The sequence below is a fragment of the Pelobates fuscus genome, chromosome 11, assembly GCF_036172605.1.
Source record: "Pelobates fuscus isolate aPelFus1 chromosome 11, aPelFus1.pri, whole genome shotgun sequence".
In the NCBI taxonomy this organism is placed as follows: Eukaryota; Metazoa; Chordata; class Amphibia; order Anura; family Pelobatidae; genus Pelobates; species Pelobates fuscus.
This window is the reverse complement of record NC_086327.1, coordinates 106,994,305-107,020,185: the sequence shown is the minus strand read 5'-3', so window position 1 is coordinate 107,020,185 and position 25,881 is coordinate 106,994,305. Positions and strand designations below refer to the sequence as shown.

The window sequence follows — 25,881 nt, the reverse complement described above, 5'->3', positions numbered from 1 at the left end:
ATTCTCGATCCCTGATCCATTGCAGATAAAGTGGACATGAGTTCTAAATGATAAATTAGCCCAACATTGTAAATATAAATCGGAAAATAAAATCCACTTTTGAATGTAATAAACTATACCTTACTGTAGACATACATTACATTTCCCTTCTGCCTGTGTGTTTCTACATATTTTGGGTCTAAAATAGTTAAAGTGCAGCTGTCATGCAAAAATGGCATGGCGTTACTTTGTAGACAGTAACATTTTGTATCAGAATTGTGACAAATTGCTAGCAAATGTTTTAATGAAATTGTATTTGTTAGTGAAGATCTTTTCTTCACTGAATATAGTCCCCGTTTATATATTTTTGGGTAGGCTTTAAAATGGTCGAATAGTTTTGGATACATTGTACACTTATTTAATATATCAAAAAAGTTTTTTTGTTTTAAATATATATTTTTATATATTGATATATTTATTTATATTTGACATTTTTTTCTTATAATTGAATATTTTCAAATCATTTTAAAAGTTAGTCCAAAAGTATTAAATAATTTTAAAAGCATATCCAAAAATATTAAATGTGGGTCATAGTATGATGATGAGGGGAAACAGGAGCAATGTTTATTTTTCTCCTTCTCCATTTTAACATGTGCCCTGGCTGTGCCATGACTGAACAGGTTTGTAATGTACATTTTTTTTTGTTTTTGTTTTTAACTGGAAATCTCCAAATTGGGGACTCCTTTTTTTTTGTATTAATTGTTCCTGTCCTTCAACCTCTTGTTTTCTAGGTATCATGTTCATTATGTCATCCCATATGATGGAGACCAATCGGTGGTGGATTCCTCAGAGAATTACTTTGTCACCGACAATGTAACAAAGCAGGAAATAGATCTGATGCTGGGACTCTTGTTGGGTTTTTGTATAAGCTGGTTCCTGGTGTGGATGGACGGGGTTCTACATTACGCCGTTAGGGCATGGCGGACCAGCAGACGGTATGGTAAGTGCGTTGTGTACATTGTCCTTGCTGTTTTAAGATAGTTGCATGATGTAGACATTTAAAGTCACCTTATTTCATATATTGTCTGCTTCTTTAAAATAAAAAAATATTACACTAGACAAAGGTGAAATTAATCTACAATATAATTATCTGTCTGTCTGTCTATCTGTGTGTGTGTGAGTCTGTCTGTCTATCTTATACATATTTATCTAGCTATTTTTGCCATTGTCTAAAGATTTGATATGTGGTGGGGAATATTGGGTCTGTGTGTATTTGAATGACCTACAGACGTTCCATTCATTAGTAAATTGGCATCTCAGGATTAATTCACTAAAGTGTTGTTTGTACTTTTGATCTTTTGACCTCCCTCCTAGCTCAAGGAGGGCTCCCTCAGAGCCAGAGCTCCAGGCCCAGACACAGGCGCCTTATGGGTAATCCGGCTCTGTATGTGCCTTCTGTATGAACATGTTTTGTATTTTTTTATTTTTTTTTATTTTACATTTTGTTTAGCATCATATCTCTTTTAGGAGAACTACATAAACAAAACATTTGTGAACATAGTAGATCTCCCACGAGTGTAAGTCTTGCAGTGTTGGGAGCATTAGGTTGTGTGAACACATATTGTGCGCCGACTTTGCAAAGTGATGCAATGCAGTTGGTCTAGTTTAAAGAAGAAAGTGCCCCTTGATATTTTATAATTTCCATTTCTGAGTACCGGTATATAGCGTGTAGTTATACTGGAAATTAACATGTAACAGTAGATACATCAGCTGGTTTCTGATTGGCTCTTTATTGTCCATCCTTGGAAATGTTTATAAGTGATACATTAACAAGGTGTAAGATGTGGTTTCGATGATTTCACCCCAGCTATGCCCAAGCATGACATTTACAGTCAGAAATTTTTGTTTTTATTAATGTGCATTTTCATTAGAACCATTTCAAAGTGGGCCGTAAACTAAGTTAACATTTCTTTATAGAACGTTGGCATGCCTGAAATGAACACAACTAACAAACCTTTCCTTCTGTATGTTTACTTTTGTTTTCAGAGATTAAACTTCTTCAAAGTAAGTGTTTTATATAAATATATATATATATAAGAACAGCCAATAACCCATTCATCATAAATAAACGGAATTGACATAGAAATCTTCTACTAGATCAATTGTATGGTTAAAAACAAACAGTGTACATTCACCTGTGTGTAGATAGCAAACACACTTAGTGGGTATTGGGTGAAACAAACACACAATTTACCCTTAATTAGCTGTATTGTAGACAAAGGATTCCTCTTATATCCTCAAGGCAATAACAACAAAATACCAAAAAAATGGCAATCTACAATACAGAAATAATAGAGAAGGACATAGCGCAATACTGTTGCAAAATAATATAATTGTGGTTTAAATGATTGCACTCACAAAAACAGTTTGATTGAAGGCACATCAAATATACTGCTGTGACGAATTCAGGACTTGTGGACCATCAGAATCATGCATAACAGGGAAGAAATAAAAAATATAGTGCAGAGTATCCAAGTAAAAAAGACACACTTTATTCACAAATGCACTTACAGAATTGTAGTGTCAAATAGGCACATCAAGGTTCAGATGGAATGGTACATCCCAGTGGAGAAATCCAGAGGAGCAGAAAAACCAGGTGCATAAATAAAATCAACAATATAATAAAAAGTAAAAACTCTAGCACTAAAGAAAAAGCCCTACGCGTTTCGTTCATAAATTAACTTCCTCAGGGGCATCAGATATGAGGTCCTCCAAATGCAGGCATGAAATCAAGTCCAGAAACCTCCCTTTTAAATCCGTCCGGTTTGGCGCGAAAAAAACGACTCAGCCGCTCACTTCCGGGTTCGGACTGCTTCCGGTTACGTCATGCGTTCCGGAATTGCTGTCCAAGCCTCAGTTTCGTTTCGTTAGTCAGTTCGGAATTCAGACAAAGGGAAAGTTCCGTTGTACTTGGGCATTCAAACCCACAAGTCCATGGTAAAAGAGACAGATGTATTGCATAGATTAGCAGCATATCATATTATACCAGGAGCAATAGAAAATGAAATTACAAAGCTGATACTAATGTAAAGGAACATTATAGAACCCATAACTGGTGTAAAAAACCTTTGGGGGGAAATGAAATGAAGTATCTAAATAAAAATAAATAATGAAATATATGTATAGGTTATCATTAAGCCTAATCTGTTCAATTTATAAAATTAAACGGACCGAACCCAACAATATATAAAAAACTTAGACAGATGAGTAGTAAATAAAGATGAAATGTAAATAATTACAAAAAACAAATCAAATCAAAATCAACATTTAAACCCATTGGTTTCATGGTTTTTAATGTATGGATCCAGTAACCCTCACGTTGTCTCAAAAACATCATTAGATCCCCACCTCTTTCGTTCAGAGTTACTTGTTCTATGCCTGTGCACTTGAGTGTATTAAAGCTAAAGATGGGACAGCTATTACAGTGTACCGGCACTGAGTGAGTCAAAAGACCCTTTTTGATGTTGTTTCTATGCTCCTGCAACCTTATTTTTAATTTCCTCCCAGTTCTTCCCACATATTGCATCCCACATCCACAAGTGAGGAGATATATTATATGTGTGGAGGAACAAGATATCTTATTTTTAATCTTAAATTTCATTTGCGTCTGTGTACTCACAAAATCAAAGACCGTACTAAAAAGGTGGCCACAACTTACACAATTCCCACATGTATAGAAACCTCCCTTTTGACTAGTGTGATCCTTCACCGATCGAAAAGCACTAGGGGCAAGGATTTGTTTTAAATTTGTGCCCTTTCTAAAAATAACTTTGGGATCCTTAGGTATCTGTTTCCCCAGAAAATCATCCTCTACTAACAACCCCCAATGTTTCCTTATAATCCTCTGCACATCGAAAGCTCTTCCATTGTACCGAGTATTGAAGGAAAAATCGAAAGCAGGATTTCTAGTCATGTCTTTCTTCTTATTTAAGGCAATATTTCTAAAGTTATTTTTAGAAAGGGCACAAATTTAAAACAAATCCTTGCCCCTAGTGCTTTTCGATCGGTGAAGGATCACACTAGTCAAAAGGGAGGTTTCTATACATGTGGGAATTGTGTAAGTTGTGGCCACCTTTTTAGTACGGTCTTTGATTTTGTGAGTACACAGACGCAAATGAAATTTAAGATTAAAAATAAGATATCTTGTTCCTCCACACATATAATATATCTCCTCACTTGTGGATGTGGGATGCAATATGTGGGAAGAACTGGGAGGAAATTAAAAATAAGGTTGCAGGAGCATAGAAACAACATCAAAAAGGGTCTTTTGACTCACTCAGTGCCGGTACACTGTAATAGCTGTCCCATCTTTAGCTTTAATACACTCAAGTGCACAGGCATAGAACAAGTAACTCTGAACGAAAGAGGTGGGGATCTAATGATGTTTTTGAGACAACGTGAGGGTTACTGGATCCATACATTAAAAACCATGAAACCAATGGGTTTAAATGTTGATTTTGATTTGATTTGTTTTTTGTAATTATTTACATTTCATCTTTATTTATTACTCATCTGTCTAAGTTTTTTATATATTGTTGGGTTAGGTCCGTTTAATTTTATAAATTGAACAGATTAGGCTTAATGATAACCTATACATATATTTCATTATTTATTTTTATTTAGATACTTCATTTCATTTCCCCCCAAAGGTTTTTTACACCAGTTATGGGTTCTATAATGTTCCTTTACATTAGTATCAGCTTTGTAATTTCATTTTCTATTGCTCCTGGTATAATATGATATGCTGCTAATCTATGCAATACATCTGTCTCTTTTACCATGGACTTGTGGGTTTGAATGCCCAAGTACAACGGAACTTTCCCTTTGTCTGAATTCCGAACTGACTAACGAAACGAAACTGAGGCTTGGACAGCAATTCCGGAACGCATGACGTAACCGGAAGCAGTCCGAACCCGGAAGTGAGCGGCTGAGTCGGTTTTTTCGCGCCAAACCGGACGGATTTAAAAGGGAGGTTTCTGGACTTGATTTCATGCCTGCATTTGGAGGACCTCATATCTGATGCCCCTGAGGAAGTTCATTTATGAACGAAACGCGTAGGGCTTTTTCTTTAGTGCTAGAGTTTTTACTTTTTATTATATTGTTGATTTTATTTATGCACCTGGTTTTTCTGCTCCTCTGGATTTCTCCACTGGGATGTACCATTCCATCTGAACCTTGATGTGCCTATTTGACACTACAATTCTGTAAGTGCATTTGTGAATAAAGTGTGTCTTTTTTACTTGGATACTCTGCACTATATTTTTTATTTCTTCCCTCTTATGCATGATTCTGATGGTCCACAAGTCCTGAATTCGTCACAGCAGTATATTTGATGTGCCTTCAATCAAACTGTTTTTGTGAGTGCAATCATTTAAACCACAATTATATTATTTTGCAACAGTATTGCGCTATGTCCTTCTCTATTATTTCTGTATTGTAGATTGCCATTTTTTTGGTATTTTGTTGTTAGATCAATTGTATGGCAGGTGCTACGATTTAGATCAGGGGTGTTCAAAAAGCAGATCTGTAGATGCTGTAAATCCACAACCTCCATGATGCTTTGCCAGTCTTTAGAATTGCAAAGCACCATGGAAGGTGTCATTCTATAACATCTAACGCTCTATCTTTTGGGCAACAAAAGACGGTGTTTGTGCTGCTATAACCGAGTCAGATTTGGTTCTTCAGTGAGTACATCTCATTAAGGGCTTTTGATAGTAGGAGTGTGGTGCTTGCTGCCCATGTGTTTCTAGCCAATACTGCTTCTCTGTGAGAAGCATTAGATGGACGAGAAGATATAATGAAATAGGAGTCAGCGTGACGTCGCGGGAGGCAGATTGGCCAGCAGCAGAGACTGGATCTCACCTCTGGAAAAAAGGTGAGTCTAAATCTTTTTTTTTTTGTTGTTGTTGCATTTAGGGGGGCCTAGAAATCTAAACAGTTAGTAGAACACTTTAGCGGTAGGAATAAATGTTTGTGTTGATAAGTGTTCCTCCAAAGTTGCTGAGATAGTTATAGGCATTGATAGCTCAACAAGAAAGACAGACAAAGCAGCTCGAAGAAAAGGTTAAAAACATTTAATATTTTCGTCACTCTAGTTGGATCATCCTGAAAAGATGAATAATTTCTGAGTATTTCACATCTTTTTGTTCGGTGGAGTACGGTATTTGTATATTGAATGTAGACTAATATTGTGTTTAGTTATCTCCTGCATTTAACAAACATGTCTGTGCGGTATGAAAGCCGTATTTATCTCTGTCCTGGAACTGAGAGCCTCCATCTTGAATTTATCGCAATCGTCTCTGAGTTCTGTTCTTTTATTAGGCATGGAATGTGCAGGAGGAGAAACACAATTTAATGTGTGCCCTGGCTGTGCCAGGATAAGACTGGATTGTGATTGTCATTTGCTATTTTTTATATGCATTTAAAAGCAAACAGAGCATCACATGAAAAACGTTTAAAGCAACTTCTAGGTAGTTTTCGAAAGTTTTATTGCAGTAGTGTAATTAGTGGACGTTGTTAGGATAATGGTGTGAAACAATTACAAATGTATATATTCACATGATATTTAAAATGAAAATAATACTTCAGGACAGTTTTAGCAGGTAATTTCCTTAAACAACAATATAAGGTAGCGCCAAGAAAAATACACAAAAACACAATCGTATATAATAATAACAGCAATAAGAGCAATAAAAAACCCACAGGATGTAAAAAGAGACCACAATAAAACTTGAGAGAATAAAAAAAATACCAAATGGTACGGCACAGTCTCAAAGGTGGCAATAGATCTTCTAGTCCTGGTATGGGACTTTCTTGGTAGCTTTTCTTAATAGCAGCATATGAAAAGGAAGCAAAAACAGAGGCAAACCAATAGTGCAATATGGTAGTGTGTGGTAGGACAAATGACATTTAGATAAGATGTCAACTTACATATGGTAGAGCTATCAGCTCTAGGTAAAACAGCATGCAGTGGTATACAATCCCCACTTGCAGGATATCCCTCTGGTTTTGGTACACTGTAGAATGATAGTAAATCACAACTGGATAACGATGGGGTAGATCATATGGAAAGACAAAAAAAGCAGCCAATAGTGCTCTCTATATAGATAGGTAAGTATAAATAATGTAAATGAAAATATACTTACAATAGTGAGCAGGCTAACCGCTCTATGTATCAAGCCTGGGTGGTATAATCCCCACCAAAGATTTCTTTGGTTGGTTGTCCGCAGTAGGTAATGGGTCCAGATGTCAGGTAAAAGTATAAAAATATAAATAATAATAAGTTCTAACAATATATGGCTAAACGGCAGGTAGTGAGGTAGCCAAAATACTTTATTTAACAACAGCATAAAAACCACAACACATTGGTTTTGGTAAAAAAAACACTTGAGAAAGCCCTGAAGGCAGAAACGCGTTGTGTTTCCTCAGCCACCCATCCCCTTCATGGTTCTCATTACCTCCATCCCATCCCCTCAATGTGTCTCTACTCGTTCCCCTTATGTACCTGCTCACCGCGTTATACAGTCTGACAGGAAGTGATCTCTTAGTAAGTACTTTCTGTCAGACCGCAGTCTGCTTGGCCATGCTAAATGCAGTGACCATACATACAAAAAAACAAAACGGGACACTATATTCACTAGAACAACTGCAGCTTATTGTATTTGTTCTGGTAAGTAGAATCATTCCCTTCAGGCTTTTTGCAGTAAACACTGTCTTTTCGGAGAAAATGCATTGTTTACATTACAGCCTAGGGATACCTCCACTGGCCACTCCTCAGATGGCTGCTATAGATGCTTCCTTGGGTAGTGCTGCACAGTGTGACTGACATTCAGCATCCACCCTCTGCATGGAGACTCTGACATTTCCTCATAGAGGTGTATTGACTCAATGCAAATCTATGAGGAGATGCTGTTTGGCCAGGGCTGTGTTTGGCTTGTGCTGGCTCTGCCCCTGATCTGCCTCCTTAACAGTCTCAGCCAAGCCTTTGGGAAAGCATTGTGGTTGGTTGAGATAATCACTTCTGATGATGTCAGCCAAACAGGCAGATCGGGGGCAGAGATAAGTACATCAAAAGAAATGGGATACAGTTGTATATCTAAAGAAATAAACAAAAACAGGACATAGTGCAACACTATATATTTAAATCAATTGATTGATGTAATGATTGCACTCACAGACGTAAGAAAAGTATGCGCATATCACAAACCCCTGTAATGGGTGTGGGATCAGGAACCTGTGCATATTTTTCCTTCTCATAAACAGGAACAAGGAACAAGGTACGTAGGTAGTATCAAAATAAATGTATTCAAAATAAAACAATTAAAAAAATAAAAAATATCAGAAAACCAGGTCCTACGCATTTCATCCCTCCATGAGAACTTCCTCAGGGACCATAAATCTATTATAAAATGAATAATAATAAACATCACAATTATCAGCCTACCCATCCCTCAGTTTTCCCTTCTTAAATAAGGTGAATCACAATGATACACAGGTGGTTTGGGGGGCATCCCCCAAATGTGTCTAGTGCTCTTTAGTTTTCCCTTGACAGACAGCAGTCTTCATCCATTCACTCAACTTTTCTCCAGCTGTATAAGATCTTCTGTATTTAAACCGCCCGCCGGCGCCATCTTTGTTTGTTTGCATGTCAACTTCGGGATGTTTGCATTCCATTTTGTATCCTGGTGTATATTTCCTGTTTGCGGTTCATATCGCACTTCCGTGCATTTCACTGTGATAGTCTGAGTCTATCAAATCTTTATTTATCGTGCTGGCTCTGCCACTGATCTGCCTCCTTAACAGTCTCAGCCAATCCTATGGGAAAGCACTGTGATTGGCTGAGATAATCACTTCTGACGATGTCAGCCAAGCAGGCAGACCAGGGGCAGAGGCAGCTGCTGCAGACTAGAATAAAAGTAAGATTGCACTATACTTAGGGGGTGAGGGAAGACCAGGGGGGCTAGATGGTGGTTTTAACATTATAGTTTTAGTGATACCTTGTGTTCCTGACCCTATAGTGTTCCTTTAAACAAGCACGTACAAAGTTTACAGTAAATTTGAACAGGGCTCATTCAAATTTGAATTTATTTGTCTCAAGTAGGATGGTAGGATTAAGTAGGACCAAATTGAATGCATTTGGGGGGGAAACGAGAGGAGTGATTTAATGTTAACCAAGGTGTAGACAGTTTTAAGAGGAGAATCCATTCATTCACTTGTTATGTTAGGACAGTGCCAAAAAAAGTCTGCATTTCACTCTTTTAGTTCTATCAACAAGAAGTGGGTAAATTACAGAATACGTCTTACAAATGGCTGCCTACCTAGCCTCTGGGAGTGCTTTTAGAAATTTGGATACGTACAAAGATGCATGGTTGGGTTGAACAACATTTTAAAATGTGATGCATTCTAGAACATTTTCTTAAATCTGTCATCTGAATTGTTTTTTCCCCCTTTCATATAACATTAGAGTTGTACTGAAATTGACAAGTCATCTCTGGCAATGCTACTTCCTACTGAAATCTCAAAGAGCCTCAAGAAAGAAGTCTAATTCAGACGTAAATAACGAGAGAGTGTAGTGTTTGTCAGATGAAGTTTTGATGACAAAGACCAGCAGGCATAGTCTAATTTATGCACACATGCCTTTTAAAGGGACATTCAAATTGTTAGCCAGAAGCAGGTTGAGATATATGGAAGTTGATTGCTAAAGTACACTGGTTTAGTTTGTATTACAGTATTGTATACTTTTTATTTAGACAGTTTATATATCAGTTTCAATATTATAGTGCCAATAAGCAAATCTTCGCCACTATTGATATCAGAATGCCGAGGATACAGAAAATAGTAGCCGTCACTTACAAAAAAAGTTTCTTAATTGTATTTAAAGGGCACTATGATTACCCTATAGACTACAGCTCATAGCAGTAGTTATAGTGGTTGTTCTGAATCTAACCCCCTCCCCCCCCCCCCCCCCCCGCACTCTCATCCTATCACTGTCATCCCGTGTTGGACAAATTTATACGTTATAACGCAGAAGTGTAATTCCAGTGTGGATGCAGATGAAGTGAGCTATTGTTGCTGGAGAGAGCCCTGGTTTTCGTCAGGCCACTCCAAAACGGTTTAACAGAAAACCAGGGTATGGCACCAGTAAACTCACAGCAGAAAACTTCTACAATTCGTTGCAGTGGTTATGGTTCTTAAAGTGCCCTTTTTATTAATACATTGAAAATGACCTATATTTTTGTTGATTCTTTTTTATTTTTTCATGTGACACTTTTTCTTTTAAATTTATGTTAAAAAGTTAGCCTAACATTCACGTTCAGTTAAAGCATAACCAGGGCACCCAATTTCAAATGAGAAATAAAAGCCATGTTTCAGATTTAACATTAGCTAACCTGGAACTCTCATTAGGGGTTGTTAATATAATCAAAACATGACTTTACTCACCCAGCGGCAAAGTTCCGTATGAGCAATTTCATAAAGGAATGTTGCACATACAGTCTCCAAGCACAATAACCACAATATATATTGAGACAAATATGTTATTGCATTGTGTCATATAAGTAGAAAGAAAATTATTATTAAAGAAAAATCAAACATTAAGTTTCAGTTTTGTTACTTAAACAAGGTAAACGGGAACATAATATTAAACAAACATCGAAATGTAGCAAAAAAAAGAGATATAGTGCTCAGCATCATTATTAGATAAATAAAATGATAGAAGATAATCTTCATCTTCAACCAGTTAGGTAGTCATTTCCATGTGATGCATTAATGCAGGTATAAGCCTAATTGGTAGTCACTTAGACAATTGGTCAATGCATGATTTAAAAAAAAAAAAAAAAATTGTGCGTGTAATTAACAAGCATGTTCGCTGTGCCACAACAGCAGGAGCATACATATGAGAACATTGTTACGGCATTAAAGGCATTGCACATTTTAAATTAAGTACCGGTAATTAGGATGAACAAATATGTAATGACACTGTTAGGTGCGTGGTTATAACAAAGATAGTGAGTAAGCATGCGAGGCAGACTTTGCTTAATGGTACTCGTTAGCTTTCAACTATGCTGTCTGCACCAAACGTAAATTAAGGTTAAACAGGTATAACACGTTGTGTGATGCTAGCCAGAGAATGATATAGCAATACACTGACTTTTTATACAATGCATGTGATTGACATGTGTAGTTAACAGCCTACATCACTCTCATGATCTATGTTTGCTGATAGTGCTATATATGTGTGATGATTGCGGTGTCTTAGCGCTAGTGTGCTAATCTGTGAACTGCGTATTGAAAGGTAATAGATACTATGTTTAGCGCTCGCTAGGTAATTAACCGCTGGGGCGCAGTTTGTTATGGACGGCACGAGAGAACAATAGAGTGAGACGGTGTCCATCTATATCCTGGAGGACTCAGGGTTTAATTGCTTAGTCCTCTGTCCTCAGGGAGTCTCCGGCTCAGCCAATCCCCAGATTCGGGAAGCTCCCAGGGCGCATACTGAGGCATGCGGTCCACACCTCTCCATGAGGGGTCTCCATGCTTGGGTAGTGGCTCATAGGCGAGAGCGTCCATTCTGGTTTCTCCGGTTCACCTCCGTGTGGTCTGGAGGGCCAGAGGCAGATCGGTGATGAAAGTTCCTGTGCTGGCTCAGTGGCGGATCCATGGGGGGGGGAACCGACAGTCTCCCTCTCCCCTGCCAGCACATGCAGGTGCCAGCCCTGCAATGTGCCTGTGGACCGGAGGGGAGATCAGAGATCTCCCTCCACGGTCCGCAGGCACTATTCTGACAGCCGGCAGGGGAGGGAGGGAGAGAAGACCCGGGAGCTCTGCTTGCTGCTCCTCTGGGTCCTCCTCTCGCGAGCAAGGAGTGTTGCCGCGGTTACCACGGCAACGCTCCAAATCTCGCGAGAGTGAACTCTAGCCTTGGAACAACGGGCTAGAGTTCACTCTCCCCACTGGGCCACCAGGGAATCCCACTGGGACCATCAGAATCAAGAAATGTCCCCCCTCCTCTTCCCCAATAAAGGTAAGAAGGGAGGGGGAACATCAATATTTATTTAAATTAAATAAAAAAATATATATATTATTAAACAAAAAGCCCCCCTCCCCTTATCACACACACACACTCTACACACATACACTGCCCCCCATATTGCCCCCATACACACACATTGCCTCCCATACTGCCCCCATACACACACATTGCCCCCCATACTGCCCCCATACACACACATTGCCCCCCATACTGCCCCCATATACACACATTGCCCCCCATACTGCCCCCATACACACACATTGCCCCCCCATACTGCCCCCATATACACACATTGCCCCCCATACTGCCCCCATACACACACATTGCCCCCCATACTGCCCCCATATACACACATTGCCCCCCATACTGCCCCATACACACACATTGCCCCCCATACTGCCCCCATATACACACATTGCCCCCCATACTGCCACCATACACACACATTGCCCCCCATACTGCCTCCAAACACACACATTGCCCCCCATACTGCCCCCATATACACACATTGCCCCCATACTGCCCCCATACACACATACAGCCCCCCATACACACATACTGCCCCCCATACGCACACACTGCCCCCATACACACATACTGCCCCCCATACACACACTGCCCCCATACTGCCCCCCATACACACACAAGGCCCCCATACTGCCCCCCATACACACACATTGCCCCCCATACTGCCCCCCATACACACACACTGCCCCCATACACACACACTGCCCCCCATACACATACTGCCCCCATACACATACACTGCTCCCCATACACATACTGCCCCCCATACACACACTGCCCCCCATACACACACTGCCCCCCATACACATACTGCCCCCCATACACATACTGCCCCCCATAAACATACTGCCCCCCATACACACACTGCCCCCCATACACACACACTTCCCCCCTTACACACACACACTGCCCCCCATACACATACTGCCCCCATACACACACTCTACATACATACACTACCCCATACACACACACTCCTCCCCATACACACACACTGCCCCCATACACTGCCCCCCATATGCACACACTGCCCCCATACATACATACTGCCCCCCATACACACACTGCCTCCATACTGCCCCCCATACACACACACACATTGCCCCCCATACTGCCCCCCATACACACACACTGCCCCCATACACACACACTGCCCCCATACACTGCCCCCCATATGCACACACTGCCCCCATACATACATACTGCCCCCCATACACACACTGCCCCCATACTGCCCCCCATACACACACACACATTGCCCCCCATACTGCCCCCCATACACACACACTGCCCCCATACACACACACTGCCCCCATACACTGCCGCCCCATACACACACATTGCCCACACTCACACATACACTGCAATACTCACACACACACTTCAACTGTTACACACACATACTGTACCACACATACACTGCATCCCTGACATACACTGCCGCCCTCACTCACACACTACAACCTTCACACACTGTCCCCCTCACACACACACTACACCCCTTACACATTGCACCACTCACACACACCACAGCTCCTACGCCCTACTACAGCCCCATTTCCCAGCAGACCTCAGGTAAGTTGTCAAACTGTTCTTAAACGGTTTGACTACTTACTCTGGGAGGGGGTCCCGGCACTATTGACACCATAACCACTACACTGAGCTGTAGTGGTTATTGTGTCTGGATTATTTATTTAAATAATCTACAAGTGCCCCTCCCGAGATCAGGCTCTGGATCCGCCACTGTGCTGGCTGCGTCCAGCCGCCCTCCTCCGCTTCTCTGCTTTCCGCTGCTTCGTACAGTGCCGCCTGGCGAATATTGGTACGGCAGTGTGTTGCCCAGTGTGGATCTGGGTCCCGGGGCTCTGTAGCTTGCAGGGAGCCTTCCGGCTGTTGGGGCAGCGGAGTGGTTGCACATTTGTGTGGGTTGCCTGCCTTTGGTGCTTTCTCCTGTTTCACAGGTGAGGTTCGGGATACAGGCCTGTGCTGTAGTCGTCTCCAAAAGGCTTTGCAGAGTTGATCAAATCGGGTTTCGAAACTTGATCTCCATTGCTGGAGCCCTGGGTCCTCCATGCTGTGATCGGAGTGCAGCATGGCGGCCATCTTGGGCGCCTCGTGTGACGTGCTGTTGGGCAATAAGTTGCTCTGTGGCGGGTGGGTGTGAGCCTCCAGCGGGGACCGGCATATCCCCCACCAGTCCATAGGGAGGTAGCAGGGGAACAGGAGAGCTGCTCTGCGGTACTGACCCTGCGCTGGGAGATCGGCCACCTCCCCCGGCAATCAGACTGCTTTCTTTGCTAGGCCCTTAACATCAGTTCCCGGTAAACCGGCGTTAATAGCTTCTTGTGTGGTATCACAATATTCAGCGTAACTCCACCTGGCTGCTGGTAGCCCGTTTTATACCGGTTCTGGGCTCTGTTGTGCCGTTTATTCTTTTCGATGCTTGTGCAGAGCAGGAGCTGTGCCTGCATGCGACTACTTAGCTCTGCTTTCAGGCCCCGCCCCCCAATGCATGAGTTTTTGCCTGGGCTTAACTGCCGGAGACTTTGTGCACACCCATGCTTTAGGTTTGTATATTTAAAAACTTTGTGTAGGGACAACACAAATACACGTTGCTTTAATGCAGGCTTCCCCATTCCCCAAACTCCGACCCTCAAGATGTTGCTGAACTACAACTCCTATGATTCTCAGCCTATCTATTCAAATAATCATGGGAGTTGTAGTTCAGCAACATCTGGAGGGCTGAAGTTTGGGGAAGCCTGATTCAATGTTTTCCGTTTCTCCATGAGAGAATGTGGAAGGTCTATTATAAAATGTAACAAAATTGACACATTTTCACATTAAGAAATCGTGGGATCACTGGAAAAGCACAATGGAGATTTATGAACATGTCAACTTTTTTAAAGTCCTTTTAATTAAAAAAAAAAAAAAAAGTCATACAAACTCCTTATTAACTCTGCTGAAAAAAAATAATTGTAATTTTTCTCATTTACCGATATATAGAATTTGATTGAGCAAATGTGATGTAAGTATAGTGTTTCTAGTGCTGGAATGGTTCTAAGTTTCTATCTTCTAACGATAGTGACTCAAACTTTCTCAAACAGACTAAAATTACACAGAAATGAATATGCAATATGGCAAGGCTATAGCTACAGGCAACCATAGTTGGTACTTTCCTTATGTTTTGATAGTGTAAACAAAAATCTCTTACGGACTAGAAAATACCAGCTATTTAATGTTTAGATGGATTCAGCCATGCACGTATTTGTCACTAGACATCTGAAGACAGCTTAAAATATGGAGCAAAGATTCAACCTTGATAAGCACGCCAGATGGGAAAATAAATATAGAGAAAAGAATGGAAGCCACGCTTGATAAAAGCTACAATTTAAGTAGCAATATTCTGTAGGTGTCTTTATCAGTGAACAGTTTAATAGGTAGAATTCATCAGAAAAAGCACCAAGGTTGTCAAAGGACAGATTCTGCGGTGATAGAATCTGGCCTATTACACTTTCAAGCTTTTTGAGATCTGCTTACAAGACATAATTGATGATGCTGAGAAATTTATGTATTTTTAGTTTTATTAGTCCAGAGTGTCTTGAACTCAGCATTTCTTTTGTTTATACTGTCTATTTTAAAATGTAATCAAATTTAGCATCAGCCTCGTATAATTTGAGTGTGTTCTGCCTTTCCTCTAAGATTTACTGACACCAGTAATCGCTAAATCCGTACCCCAGGAATTGCGGAAATAAAAATATCCCATATTGCTCAGTGTAGACCAAAGCTCGAAGAATATTGTGGGAATTTGTGGTTCCCTAAAACATCTTGAGGTCATGTTTAGCCATTACTAGGTTTAAAATCTTTCCTGCTTGTTCTATTAGTAAACCATGGTCAACAGCCAACCAAAACCATGGCCAACAGCCGACCAAAACGACTGCACTAAGCCCAATAAAGGGGAACAGGGTTATTCTTCCCTAACTACAGAGGCAGTCAGATTATTCATAGGGTCAGGTCAACGATTGCAAATTCTTTTAAGATACTGTACATTTTGGGGAGAATTTCATTTTCAAGACTCAACAATTCCATTCACTACCAATGTCATGGAAGAAAACTTGAGGACCGAATTCAGGGGACTTCATGCAATAATGGCCTTCTTTTCATGCTTGTAAAATATTGTCAAACTTGCTTTGTCCAAGCGAGTATAAGAACAAACCCCAAAACTAAGGGGATCACCCTGGTTAATTTGGATATTACGCAGACGATATAATTCTAACATTGACAGACTCGGTTCTGTTTCTAGGGGCGTTAACCGCCTAGCTAGATGAATATAGTAGAGTATCAAACGATAAATTAAATATGGGGACATCTCAAACTATGCCCATTAATTTGGATCCAAATCTGATGAAAAAACCTATCACATAAATATATATTCATGTGGTCTCCTCAAGGTTTTGCTTATCTTGGGATTTATTTCTCCTCAAATTTAAAAGAAATGATAGATAAAAGCGACCAGTAACAAATTATTAAAGGAATGGAAAAACATCGGAATCTCTTGGCTAGGAAGAATAAATATGATTAAATCCTATATTCTATCTAAATGGTCATACATTTTCAGAATGATCCCCCTCGCCATACCACTTATGAGACTTGGACAGATACATAAATTATTTATGGAATATATATGGGGTCATAGACAAACCTAGGATCTCAGCCATGCATGTACCATCTGTGGAGATGGAAGGGCCCAGAATCAAGAGAGGAGCCCTGGTACAGAGTAGAGTCCACTCTATGTAAAACGAGGGATCTTTCTTCAGTGTTATGGCTTGATGCTTCGAGCATGTGACAACTTTCTGTTAACAGTTGAAACTCCATATCTAATAGACATATTTAAATACTGGATAAAGTTTAGGAAAAAAAAAATTAATTCTAGATAAAATCTCCAGGTATAGCCCTAAAAAAACAATTGAATACAATATCATAGATTTACAAATTGGCAATTGGATAAAACCAGGTATAACTAAAATAGTAGATCTGCTTGAGGGGAAAAAAGTAAGATCCTTTTCACAACTACAATTGAGTTTTGGCCTTCCTTCAAGTGAATTATTCTCTTATATAAGAATAAAAAACTAGTTCTTCACTTGCTACATGATGATTATAAGGGGATTTGCTAAAAAAAATAATGATTTTTCTAAAAACGATATTAAATATAAACGAATATCTAGTTGGTACGAAGTTTTGACCCAAGAAGAACTAGAGTCTAAACCAAAGGCCTGGAAAAATTGGGAAACTGAAATTGGGTTTTCTATTGAGCTAGTCCAATGGTATGGATCTCTAGAAGAAGTTTAAAAAATCGTTGCAGTCTTAGTATCTTAGAACTCCACTATAAAATTATCCATCAGATGCACTTGGTTCCAAAAATTTTAAACAAAATGAATCCCGTTAATACAAAACTATGCTGGAGATGTAAGTCTGGTGAAGGGACTTCAAAACACATTTGGTGGGACTGTAAACCTCTAAGACCTTTATGGAAAAAGGCCTTCGAAGTAATATCAGTATTGGTGGGAGAAAAATTGGAGTATAACTTTAAGATTGCCCTTTTCCATTTTAATATAAGGAAATTCACAACTCAAAACATATATTTAATAATTCAGCTCACGATGGCCACAAAAATTGTAATCTCAAGATATTGGCTTCAGCAAGAAGTCCCTACATGGACTCAGATTTTATGCATCTTCTGGCGTTTCTGTTTATTTTGCTGTTCCTTAGATTGTGCAAATAAAAAAAAATTAAAAACTAAAGGGGCATGGCACCATCATTGAGATGAAGGGGTCTGTGTGCCTGTAGTGTGCCTTTAACCCCATAAGGACCAAACTTCTGGAATAAAAGGGAATCATGACATGTCACACATGTCATGTGTCCTTAAGGGGTTAATAACTAGATATAATTGCAAATAAAATGTGTAAATCTTCCAGAATTTTCATTCCTATCAATTGGTAAATTCCCACTTTGTACAACCCAATTATCACTTGCTCAATTTACCTAGGCTCTTTAAACTTACATTGTAAGATCCCAAAGTTAGCACAAGTCTTGGATGCTCGTTATCCGACATCTGTAAGCCTCAGTCTCAGGAGCTAGACATCCATTAGTTTGCTGTGAATTTCAGGCCTTGCGTATAGGTAAAGGGTTAAAGGCATTTAATTTAACAGTAGTATTTCATAGGGCAAATCCAAGGAAACAACTCTTCATGACAAGGCCATTAACCTCTAGGATTTCCAAGGAGGAATCTCCATTATTCAATCTCCCTTCAGGTCTGAGATAAGGATAATTGCTTTAAACCAAAAGAATGACAGCCATTCTTATTGCTATGGAAGTAAATCATTGATCATAAGATCTTTAGATCTTTTAAACAGATGCCTTTGAAGAGAGCTAAACGCTGTATGCCAAACAGAGCAATCAGCTACCAAAGTACTGATCACTAAATAGTGAGGATTAATGGTCCAAATTTTATTTGTTGACTTTATAATAAAAATTAGGCCCTGGACTTCTTCACATAGCTATGTATATTTGCACTGCTGTATAATGCGATATCATCTGAATGCATGTGTGTATTTGTGTGTGTTGTGTATGTCTATATAGAATCAGTGTGCATGCATATATACTTTTGTACGTATGATCAAGCAGAATGCCTCATCAGCCTGTAATTTCAAAGTCTCTAATAAAAGATTGTAGTGTACGAGACACATTAACAGACACACACACACATTAACAGACACACTAACAGACACACACTAACAGACACACACACACTAACAGACACACACTCACTCACATTAACACATTTTATTTATTTAACCTCCCCCCAGCCTCCTTACCTTTGGGAATACCTTTGGGAATGCTGGGGGGCCCGCCAGCGCCACCCAGCAGCCCGCACGTCCAGCCGGCTTGTCAGTTAGCCGCAAGGCTAACAAGGCATTTGCCCTGGGCATTTGGGGGCGGCGTTTTTTGCCCCTGGAAAATGCCGCCCAAGGCAAATGCCTTGCTTGCCTCGCGGCTAAAACGTCCCTGATGACACAGTTACAACTGACGACGTGTAAAACTCATCATTGCATGCCAGAGCCCATGGCACAATCACCAGGGCTGACTTTCTATTCACTCGGTCTGAATTTTTACTTGCAAATGGCTAGTAGACGATTGGACATTTTGAGCCCTTTATATAGAATAATGGCCCTCTACAAGAACATATGAGCATGTGCGCCTAAAATGTCAAAATTGAAGGGCAGAGATTGATTGGGATAGCCAAGCCATTTCTGTTTGACACTATTGTCACAGCAGACAAGTCAGATCTGTTGGAACCCCTTATAAAGAGAAACATTCTGAAGTGTCTTCTTTTAATTGTCATTAAAATATATATATATATTAAAAGCAGTTTTTTTTTTATGTATTATCAATATAATACATAGGATAAGTGGGTTGCATATCCACCTTGGAATGTCCCTTAAAACCCTCATAAATTTCCAAATCACGTCAAAGAAGAATTAACATAATCACACTTTTAATTAGGGTAAAAGCAGACACAACCTTTCCAAATAGTATTTTTTTGCTAGTTATGCAATTAAAAAATGTCTTTTAATCTAATCTAGGTTACAAGGAAATTGAATTGATTTATCAAAATGTTGATCAATTTAGGTCAATGTTTCAGAAACTGATTAAAACTAAATCTGCAGATTCCGTTTCTTTATTATAATTAATTACATCTCACTTTTTAGCCGTAGTCTGGCTGTGCATATTGTTAGACTGAAATAATCAAGGACATTATGAAATCAAACTGTATGGCACGCAGATCCAATTTACATGTAATCTGAAATGCATATACAGAATTGGAAACAGGCTGCTCACTCAAATGTGAGATAATAGTCCGGGTCAATGGTTGCTAAATCTGGCACTGCAGATAGATGTGAACTGCGTTTCTCTCCCGGACTCTAAAATTCACCAATCTTAATATCAGCCGTCACTGAAAAAGACAATCGAAATTATTTAAGATCAATTTGCAGGAATGGTTTCACATAAAATTGTTTTTGATACACTCTTACAGCAAATTTCTCCATTTTGTTTTGAATATCTTTATTGTTCTCACAATATAAACGCATTAATCAAATTTCTCCATTTTGTTTTGAATATCTTTATTGTTCTCACAATATAAACGCATTAATCAAATTTCTCCATTTTGTTTTGAATATCTTTATTGTTCTCACAATATAAACGCATTAATCAAATTTCTCCATTTTGTTTTGAATATCTTTATTGTTCTCACAATATAAACGCATTAATCACATTTCTCCATTTTGTTTACGTTATGATGCCCGTCACTTTTGTCCACGTTATCAAACCCTTTCTATTCCTTACATCAAGTATCATTCAATAATATTTGTAATTATTGGGCACTAACTTATTAGTATTTATTATTGCTAGCATTTATAAATCACCAACATAGTCCGCAGCACTACACAATCAGTGAAAATAGACAGTAGTAGAGTATAGACAAACCAATAGAGTACCCTGCCGTGAGTTGAGATCGAGCATGTACAGCCCTTTTACACAATGTACTAAGCTAGACGGCATGTGCGATTACGGTTTAAAGGTTATGAAGTGGAACCGAGACAAGAGGGAGCAGGGGGAGATTTGAAGGTAATAGTCAGGGATCCTTAGAGCATTTCCACAGACTGCTAATATGTGATGTGATTGAGGAGATAATTGGGTAAGATGCCAATCACCTGAAAGGGATTCTATAAAGGGATTGTAAACCAGGGTGGGATGGTGGGAAGTGCTTAGTGAAAAAATATATAATGATATTGCTTGGGGTGGATTTCGATGTGAGGCTTCTAGATGGCATAGAATGAAGAGATTTTAGAAAGGTTTGTCAAACCACACACTGTATGACTGCTGTCTAGATGACTGTACCACCCACCCGGTGCCCCCCTTTCCCAATGACACACAGAGACCGTATAAAGTTGGGTAAGGGCATCGGCCACAGCTTTATTAATTTTCCATGCCAGCAACATAAATACTGTCAGCTGTTGGGGTGATTGCCCAACAGACAGGTCTATCCCCACAAACCATGAGTCCATGAGCAGCCTGCCTCCGCCATCAGCTCCCAACAGGCTGCGACTCCCCAAGCCTCCTCGGCAACTCCATCACTTCTGCCTGCGCTGGCCAGGACTCCCGCATGCTGTGACAAAACAAGAAAAGACAACCAACAACAAGCACCAGAAACAAAACCCACATTCCTTCAATAACCAAATGTCCTAAGGGCGGGAGGGCGGGAAAGTCAGGATCCCTGCACTTCCAAGAGCTGACTGGTAAGTCCCCTCCCCTCACTGTCCTTATAACTGTCTTCCATCTTAGCAACTATGTATCCATATATCCCCCTCCCATCTGCTCTTCCTTTAAGACTCCTTATCCTAGCCGCAGTCATGTCCCCCCTTCCTTGTCAGTCCAGGGAGGTGTCTTTCTCACCAACATACGCTATCAATCAAACATGGAAAATAAGAAAAATGTATTCAGTGAATTCTAATGGTGTAATAATCTAATTAGTTTTCCAGGACTTGTTAGATAATATACCTACAAAAATATCAGTCTTAAAAAAATATTACGGTGCAGTATTTAGATTAAATGCAGAGGAAGACTCCTCAATCAATCAGTAGAGAAATCATGCCTTTATCCATTGCTTAAATTAACACATGTTGAAGTAACAGGTGGGAGGAACTTACTGTGTAAGAAATACTACATGTTCGGCATGCTGTATAGCAAACATAGTACCCCTCAGGCTGAGTCATGGTCGTACGAATGGCCTCTGCCTGGTCCTTATTTAGAGATTCAAAGACTAGACAGGAACAGAATCTAAGTCAGGGCCGGAAAGCCTGCAGTCTGGTACTTAACACCAAAACAAGTGGTGAGTCCCAGACAGACAGTAGCAGGATGCAGAAATCAAATAAATTTTTACTAGGTGTAAAATCACTGTATCCAGCCTGGGTTAATGGAGAGGGTACACAAGCTAATACAAACAAGTAGTAGGCTACGAATTGGGCAATGCTGGGCAAGAGAAAACACTGGGGCCACAATGAAAAAAAAAAAGCAAACATATTTGAACACTAAACTTGGTGCCTTTATGAAGTAGAATTGGAACACAACTAATGCCAGAATTTTTACATGAGGAGTATTACTTGCCAAACCGTCACCGAAAAAGGAATGATGTCTTCCCACATATGAGTCCTAAAAAATGGACAGACGAATAAGCTAGGGCTGTCACTATAGGTAGCACACCTTGAGAAAAACAAATGTACAGTCTTTTTGCAAGTCCTAAATATACAATGTTTTGCAGCCCTGTGCCATCCCCACTTGTGAGAAGCAACCTGAATGAGCTCTGATGTGGTTACCTGCTCCCAGAGCTGGCACCACAGCCGTGTGTATTACTGTGGATATAAGTCTAAGTCTGTTTAGCTGCCCACATAGCTCACCCGTTCCCACTCCTAATGTCTCACTATGTGCGGAATGTTCAGGTATGAAGCAGATCTATATTTTTATTTATTTTCTTTGATCACATTGATGGTAAAAACACAGAAAATAAACTTTCTTTTGATACCATTTTACTACTTCAGGCAAGCGCTTGGCAATGTGTTGAGCAGCATCCAAGATCTTAAGACCAATTAGTAACATATGCAGCATTGCCAACGCGTTTTCCATGTCTTTCCTATAAACAGAAAGTTAAGATCTTACTGATTGCCTGATATCTATAAGAGTCATTGCATTGAACAAGAGGACAAAGCGTGTTTCAACAAAGACAGGACAAAATAAAACAGTTTGGTACCGGTAATTACTTTTTCTTTGATTCAAGTCCAGTTGGCAGCTTTTATTATATCTTCCCACCTTGTTGTCTGAGTGCTTCATCTGCAGGCAGTATAGGTAATAACAGGGACTCACGACTAGACCTGAGACAAAGGATAATGGATGAAATAGACTAGAACTGAGACACAGGATAACGAATGAAAGAGAAAGCCAGACAATAGGGAAGCAGAGAGGTTAACAGAAATATCCAGTGTGTTTGCGCTTCTTATGATTACACGTTAGTGGCTGATATTCACCAAGGACAACCAAAATCATACACATATCTCAGCAAGTAATTTATCATTGAGCATGCTAGTGTGAGCCGGATTAATATTGTCCAAATCGGGGGCCCCCTCCTCATGCCCTAGGCTCTGTTTCTGTAAATGGTGTGTGTTGACTGATTGTTGTGTGTGTGAGTGTGTGTAGTGGCTGAGTGTTTTGTGTGTGAAGTAGGATGAGAGCAGTATGGGGAGAAGCTGAGTGAGTCTGTGAAGTTACTGAATTGTGTGTCAGTGTGTGTGTGTTTAGGGGTTTCTGATTGTGGCTGAGTGCTGTGTGTGTGTTTAGGGGATTCTGATTGTGGCTGAGTGCTGTGTGTGTGTTTAGGGGAGTCTGAGTGTGGCTGAGTGTTGTATGTATAGGGGAGTCTTAGTGGTGTGTGTGTATGTACAATATATTGGTATGTTTTAAACTGATCAAAAACATTACACACATAACAGGAAGAAGGCACCAGGGGCATGGTAGCACCATAACTGCTACAGCAGATTGTAGTAGTTATGGTGATTAGATGGCCCCTTTAACTGCTAACAGCCGCACCGTGAGAACAGTCCCAGCCACTTATATCCTAGTTAAGCAAATTAGTGTGGCCCTAAGATGGAAATATTGTCTAGGAAATCAGTATACATCTTCATTGCTCCATGTGTATTGACCATGTGCGAATCATCAAACATTCGTTCCATTATACAATACTCAGTAGGTTTGAATCATTTCCTTTGTTTATTTCTTTTTGTTTGACTTTGAATCTTTATGGTTATTGTTGCCTCTGTTGCTGATATTGGCCCAGCAAGACTGTTTAGAAATATTTTGTGGATAGCCTTTTTTCCCCTGCACCAAATAACGTCATTATTCAGGATTCGTTGAGCAGATTTGTTTGGTTCTATTTTATTCCAATTTTCTTATTGTGCCATTCGTTGCATGGTACATAGTTTATTATTGTTCCTTCTAAAAGGTTATCGAATGACAGACACTTCTCAAAAACACTAGAGTTTGTGTGGGCGTTGTGATTCTTGATTTCGTTTATTGTGAATCAAACTTGTGTCAGAGTAACGTCATTTTGACTGTTGCTTGCGTCAAACTATCATCACTTCTACCATGGTAACAGCAGCTGTTTTCATTACTTGCATCATTGAGTTAGGATTAGGGATTAGTGTCTATATTATGACACACAGCCTTATGCTTAGTGGTTGTGGTTCTATATCAGGCATAGGCAACCTTCGGCACTCCAGATGTTTTGGACTACACCTCCCATGATGCTTTGCCAGCATTATGGGTGTATGAGCATTATTATTATTATAGTGATTTTCTGTTATCATTGAATCATTGGATCCTTGCAAGGTGAAGGCTTTAAGGTTCCTTTTATGGGAATCTGTCTTGGCCAAAACGTTTTGCTCTTTTTAAAGAGCATCAGATTTTACCTATACATTTTGCTAGGAATTTTGCAAGCAAATGTATTGATTGAAAAAAACAAAAAACAAAAAAAAAACTTTATGCCAAACTATTCATTGACAGAGAGAGCAGAAGTGACCTCCCACATGCAGTCCTTCTGCTCTTCACGCATGGCAAGCACATGCCTTGTGGTTGATATATGGAAACTATCTAGCGCTGGCTAACGTCACTCCGTTTAAATCCCGACATATTGGCAGTGAAGCCAGCATGTCATCGTCATGGAAGACATTTGCCCTGCGTGTCCCCAGGCAGGGCTAATCAATGCAGAAAGCAGGAGGAGCGAGGGCGGACCAGAGGTGGGTGCAGAAGGACAAGTAAGTGAGGTTCCTTTTAGGATTTCATTAGCAGAACACTAATCAATCCTATGTATTTAAAACGTCATTCTAAATGGATTTTGATTTAAATATATATGTATATTAATATCAAAATACAGTTAGAACAAATTTAAACCGCTTTATAATTTAAAAAAATATATATTTATTTATCATTTTTTTCAATTAATTTATTTATTATTTATTTTATATATATCTAAATATATATATATAACGTTATTCTAAGTGTATTTTAATACTAATATATATATATATATATATATATATATATATATATATATAATTATATAGATTAATATTAAAATACACTTTTTTAATGATTTATGTATGTGTATATAAAAGTACTTATATTGTATATATATATATATATATTTATGTGATCTAAGTACTTTTATTTACTTTTTAAAACTTTTATTTAACTTTAAAAACTTTTCTGCAGGCATTAGGGAGACTGCCTGAGAGCTCAGGCAGGCCCCCTGCAGGCACTGCACAAGCCGGCTATTCCGGCCATGTGATCGCGAGGACCCCATGATCACATGGCCTGGGAGGGCCGAATCAGGCAGTGGGGGTCTGCCTGAGCTCCCAGGATCGCGATCGCCGGAGGGGGATCGCCAGCAGTCAAGTAAGTCCTGATCTACTAAATGACGTACCAGGTACGTCCTCGGTCGTTACAATCCAGTGTTTGGCGGACGTACCTGGTACGTCACCGGTCGGGAAGGGGTTAAAGGGGAACTGTGACTTCTCTGAGAATTACACAATTGAATAAAACTTCAAAAATCACCAGTAAGGTTTTTTTTTTTCCTGAATATAATACGTTTAGTGAATGACATCACAATCCAGTTTAAC

At 39.7% G+C, this 25,881-nt stretch overlaps 1 protein-coding gene across 4 annotated transcripts in view; it reads left to right on the top strand.

Moving 5' to 3' along the window:
* The window catches only part of TMEM240 (transmembrane protein 240), a 131,730-nt gene that overhangs the window by 99,943 nt on the left and 5,906 nt on the right, over window positions 1–25,881 (top strand). For all 4 annotated transcript variants that reach the window (XM_063436419.1, XM_063436421.1, XM_063436418.1 and 1 more), the window contains one exon: window positions 771–979. In XM_063436419.1, the coding sequence (XP_063292489.1) occupies window positions 771–979 (209 nt within the window). The remainder of the gene's footprint in view (window positions 1–770; window positions 980–25,881) is intronic.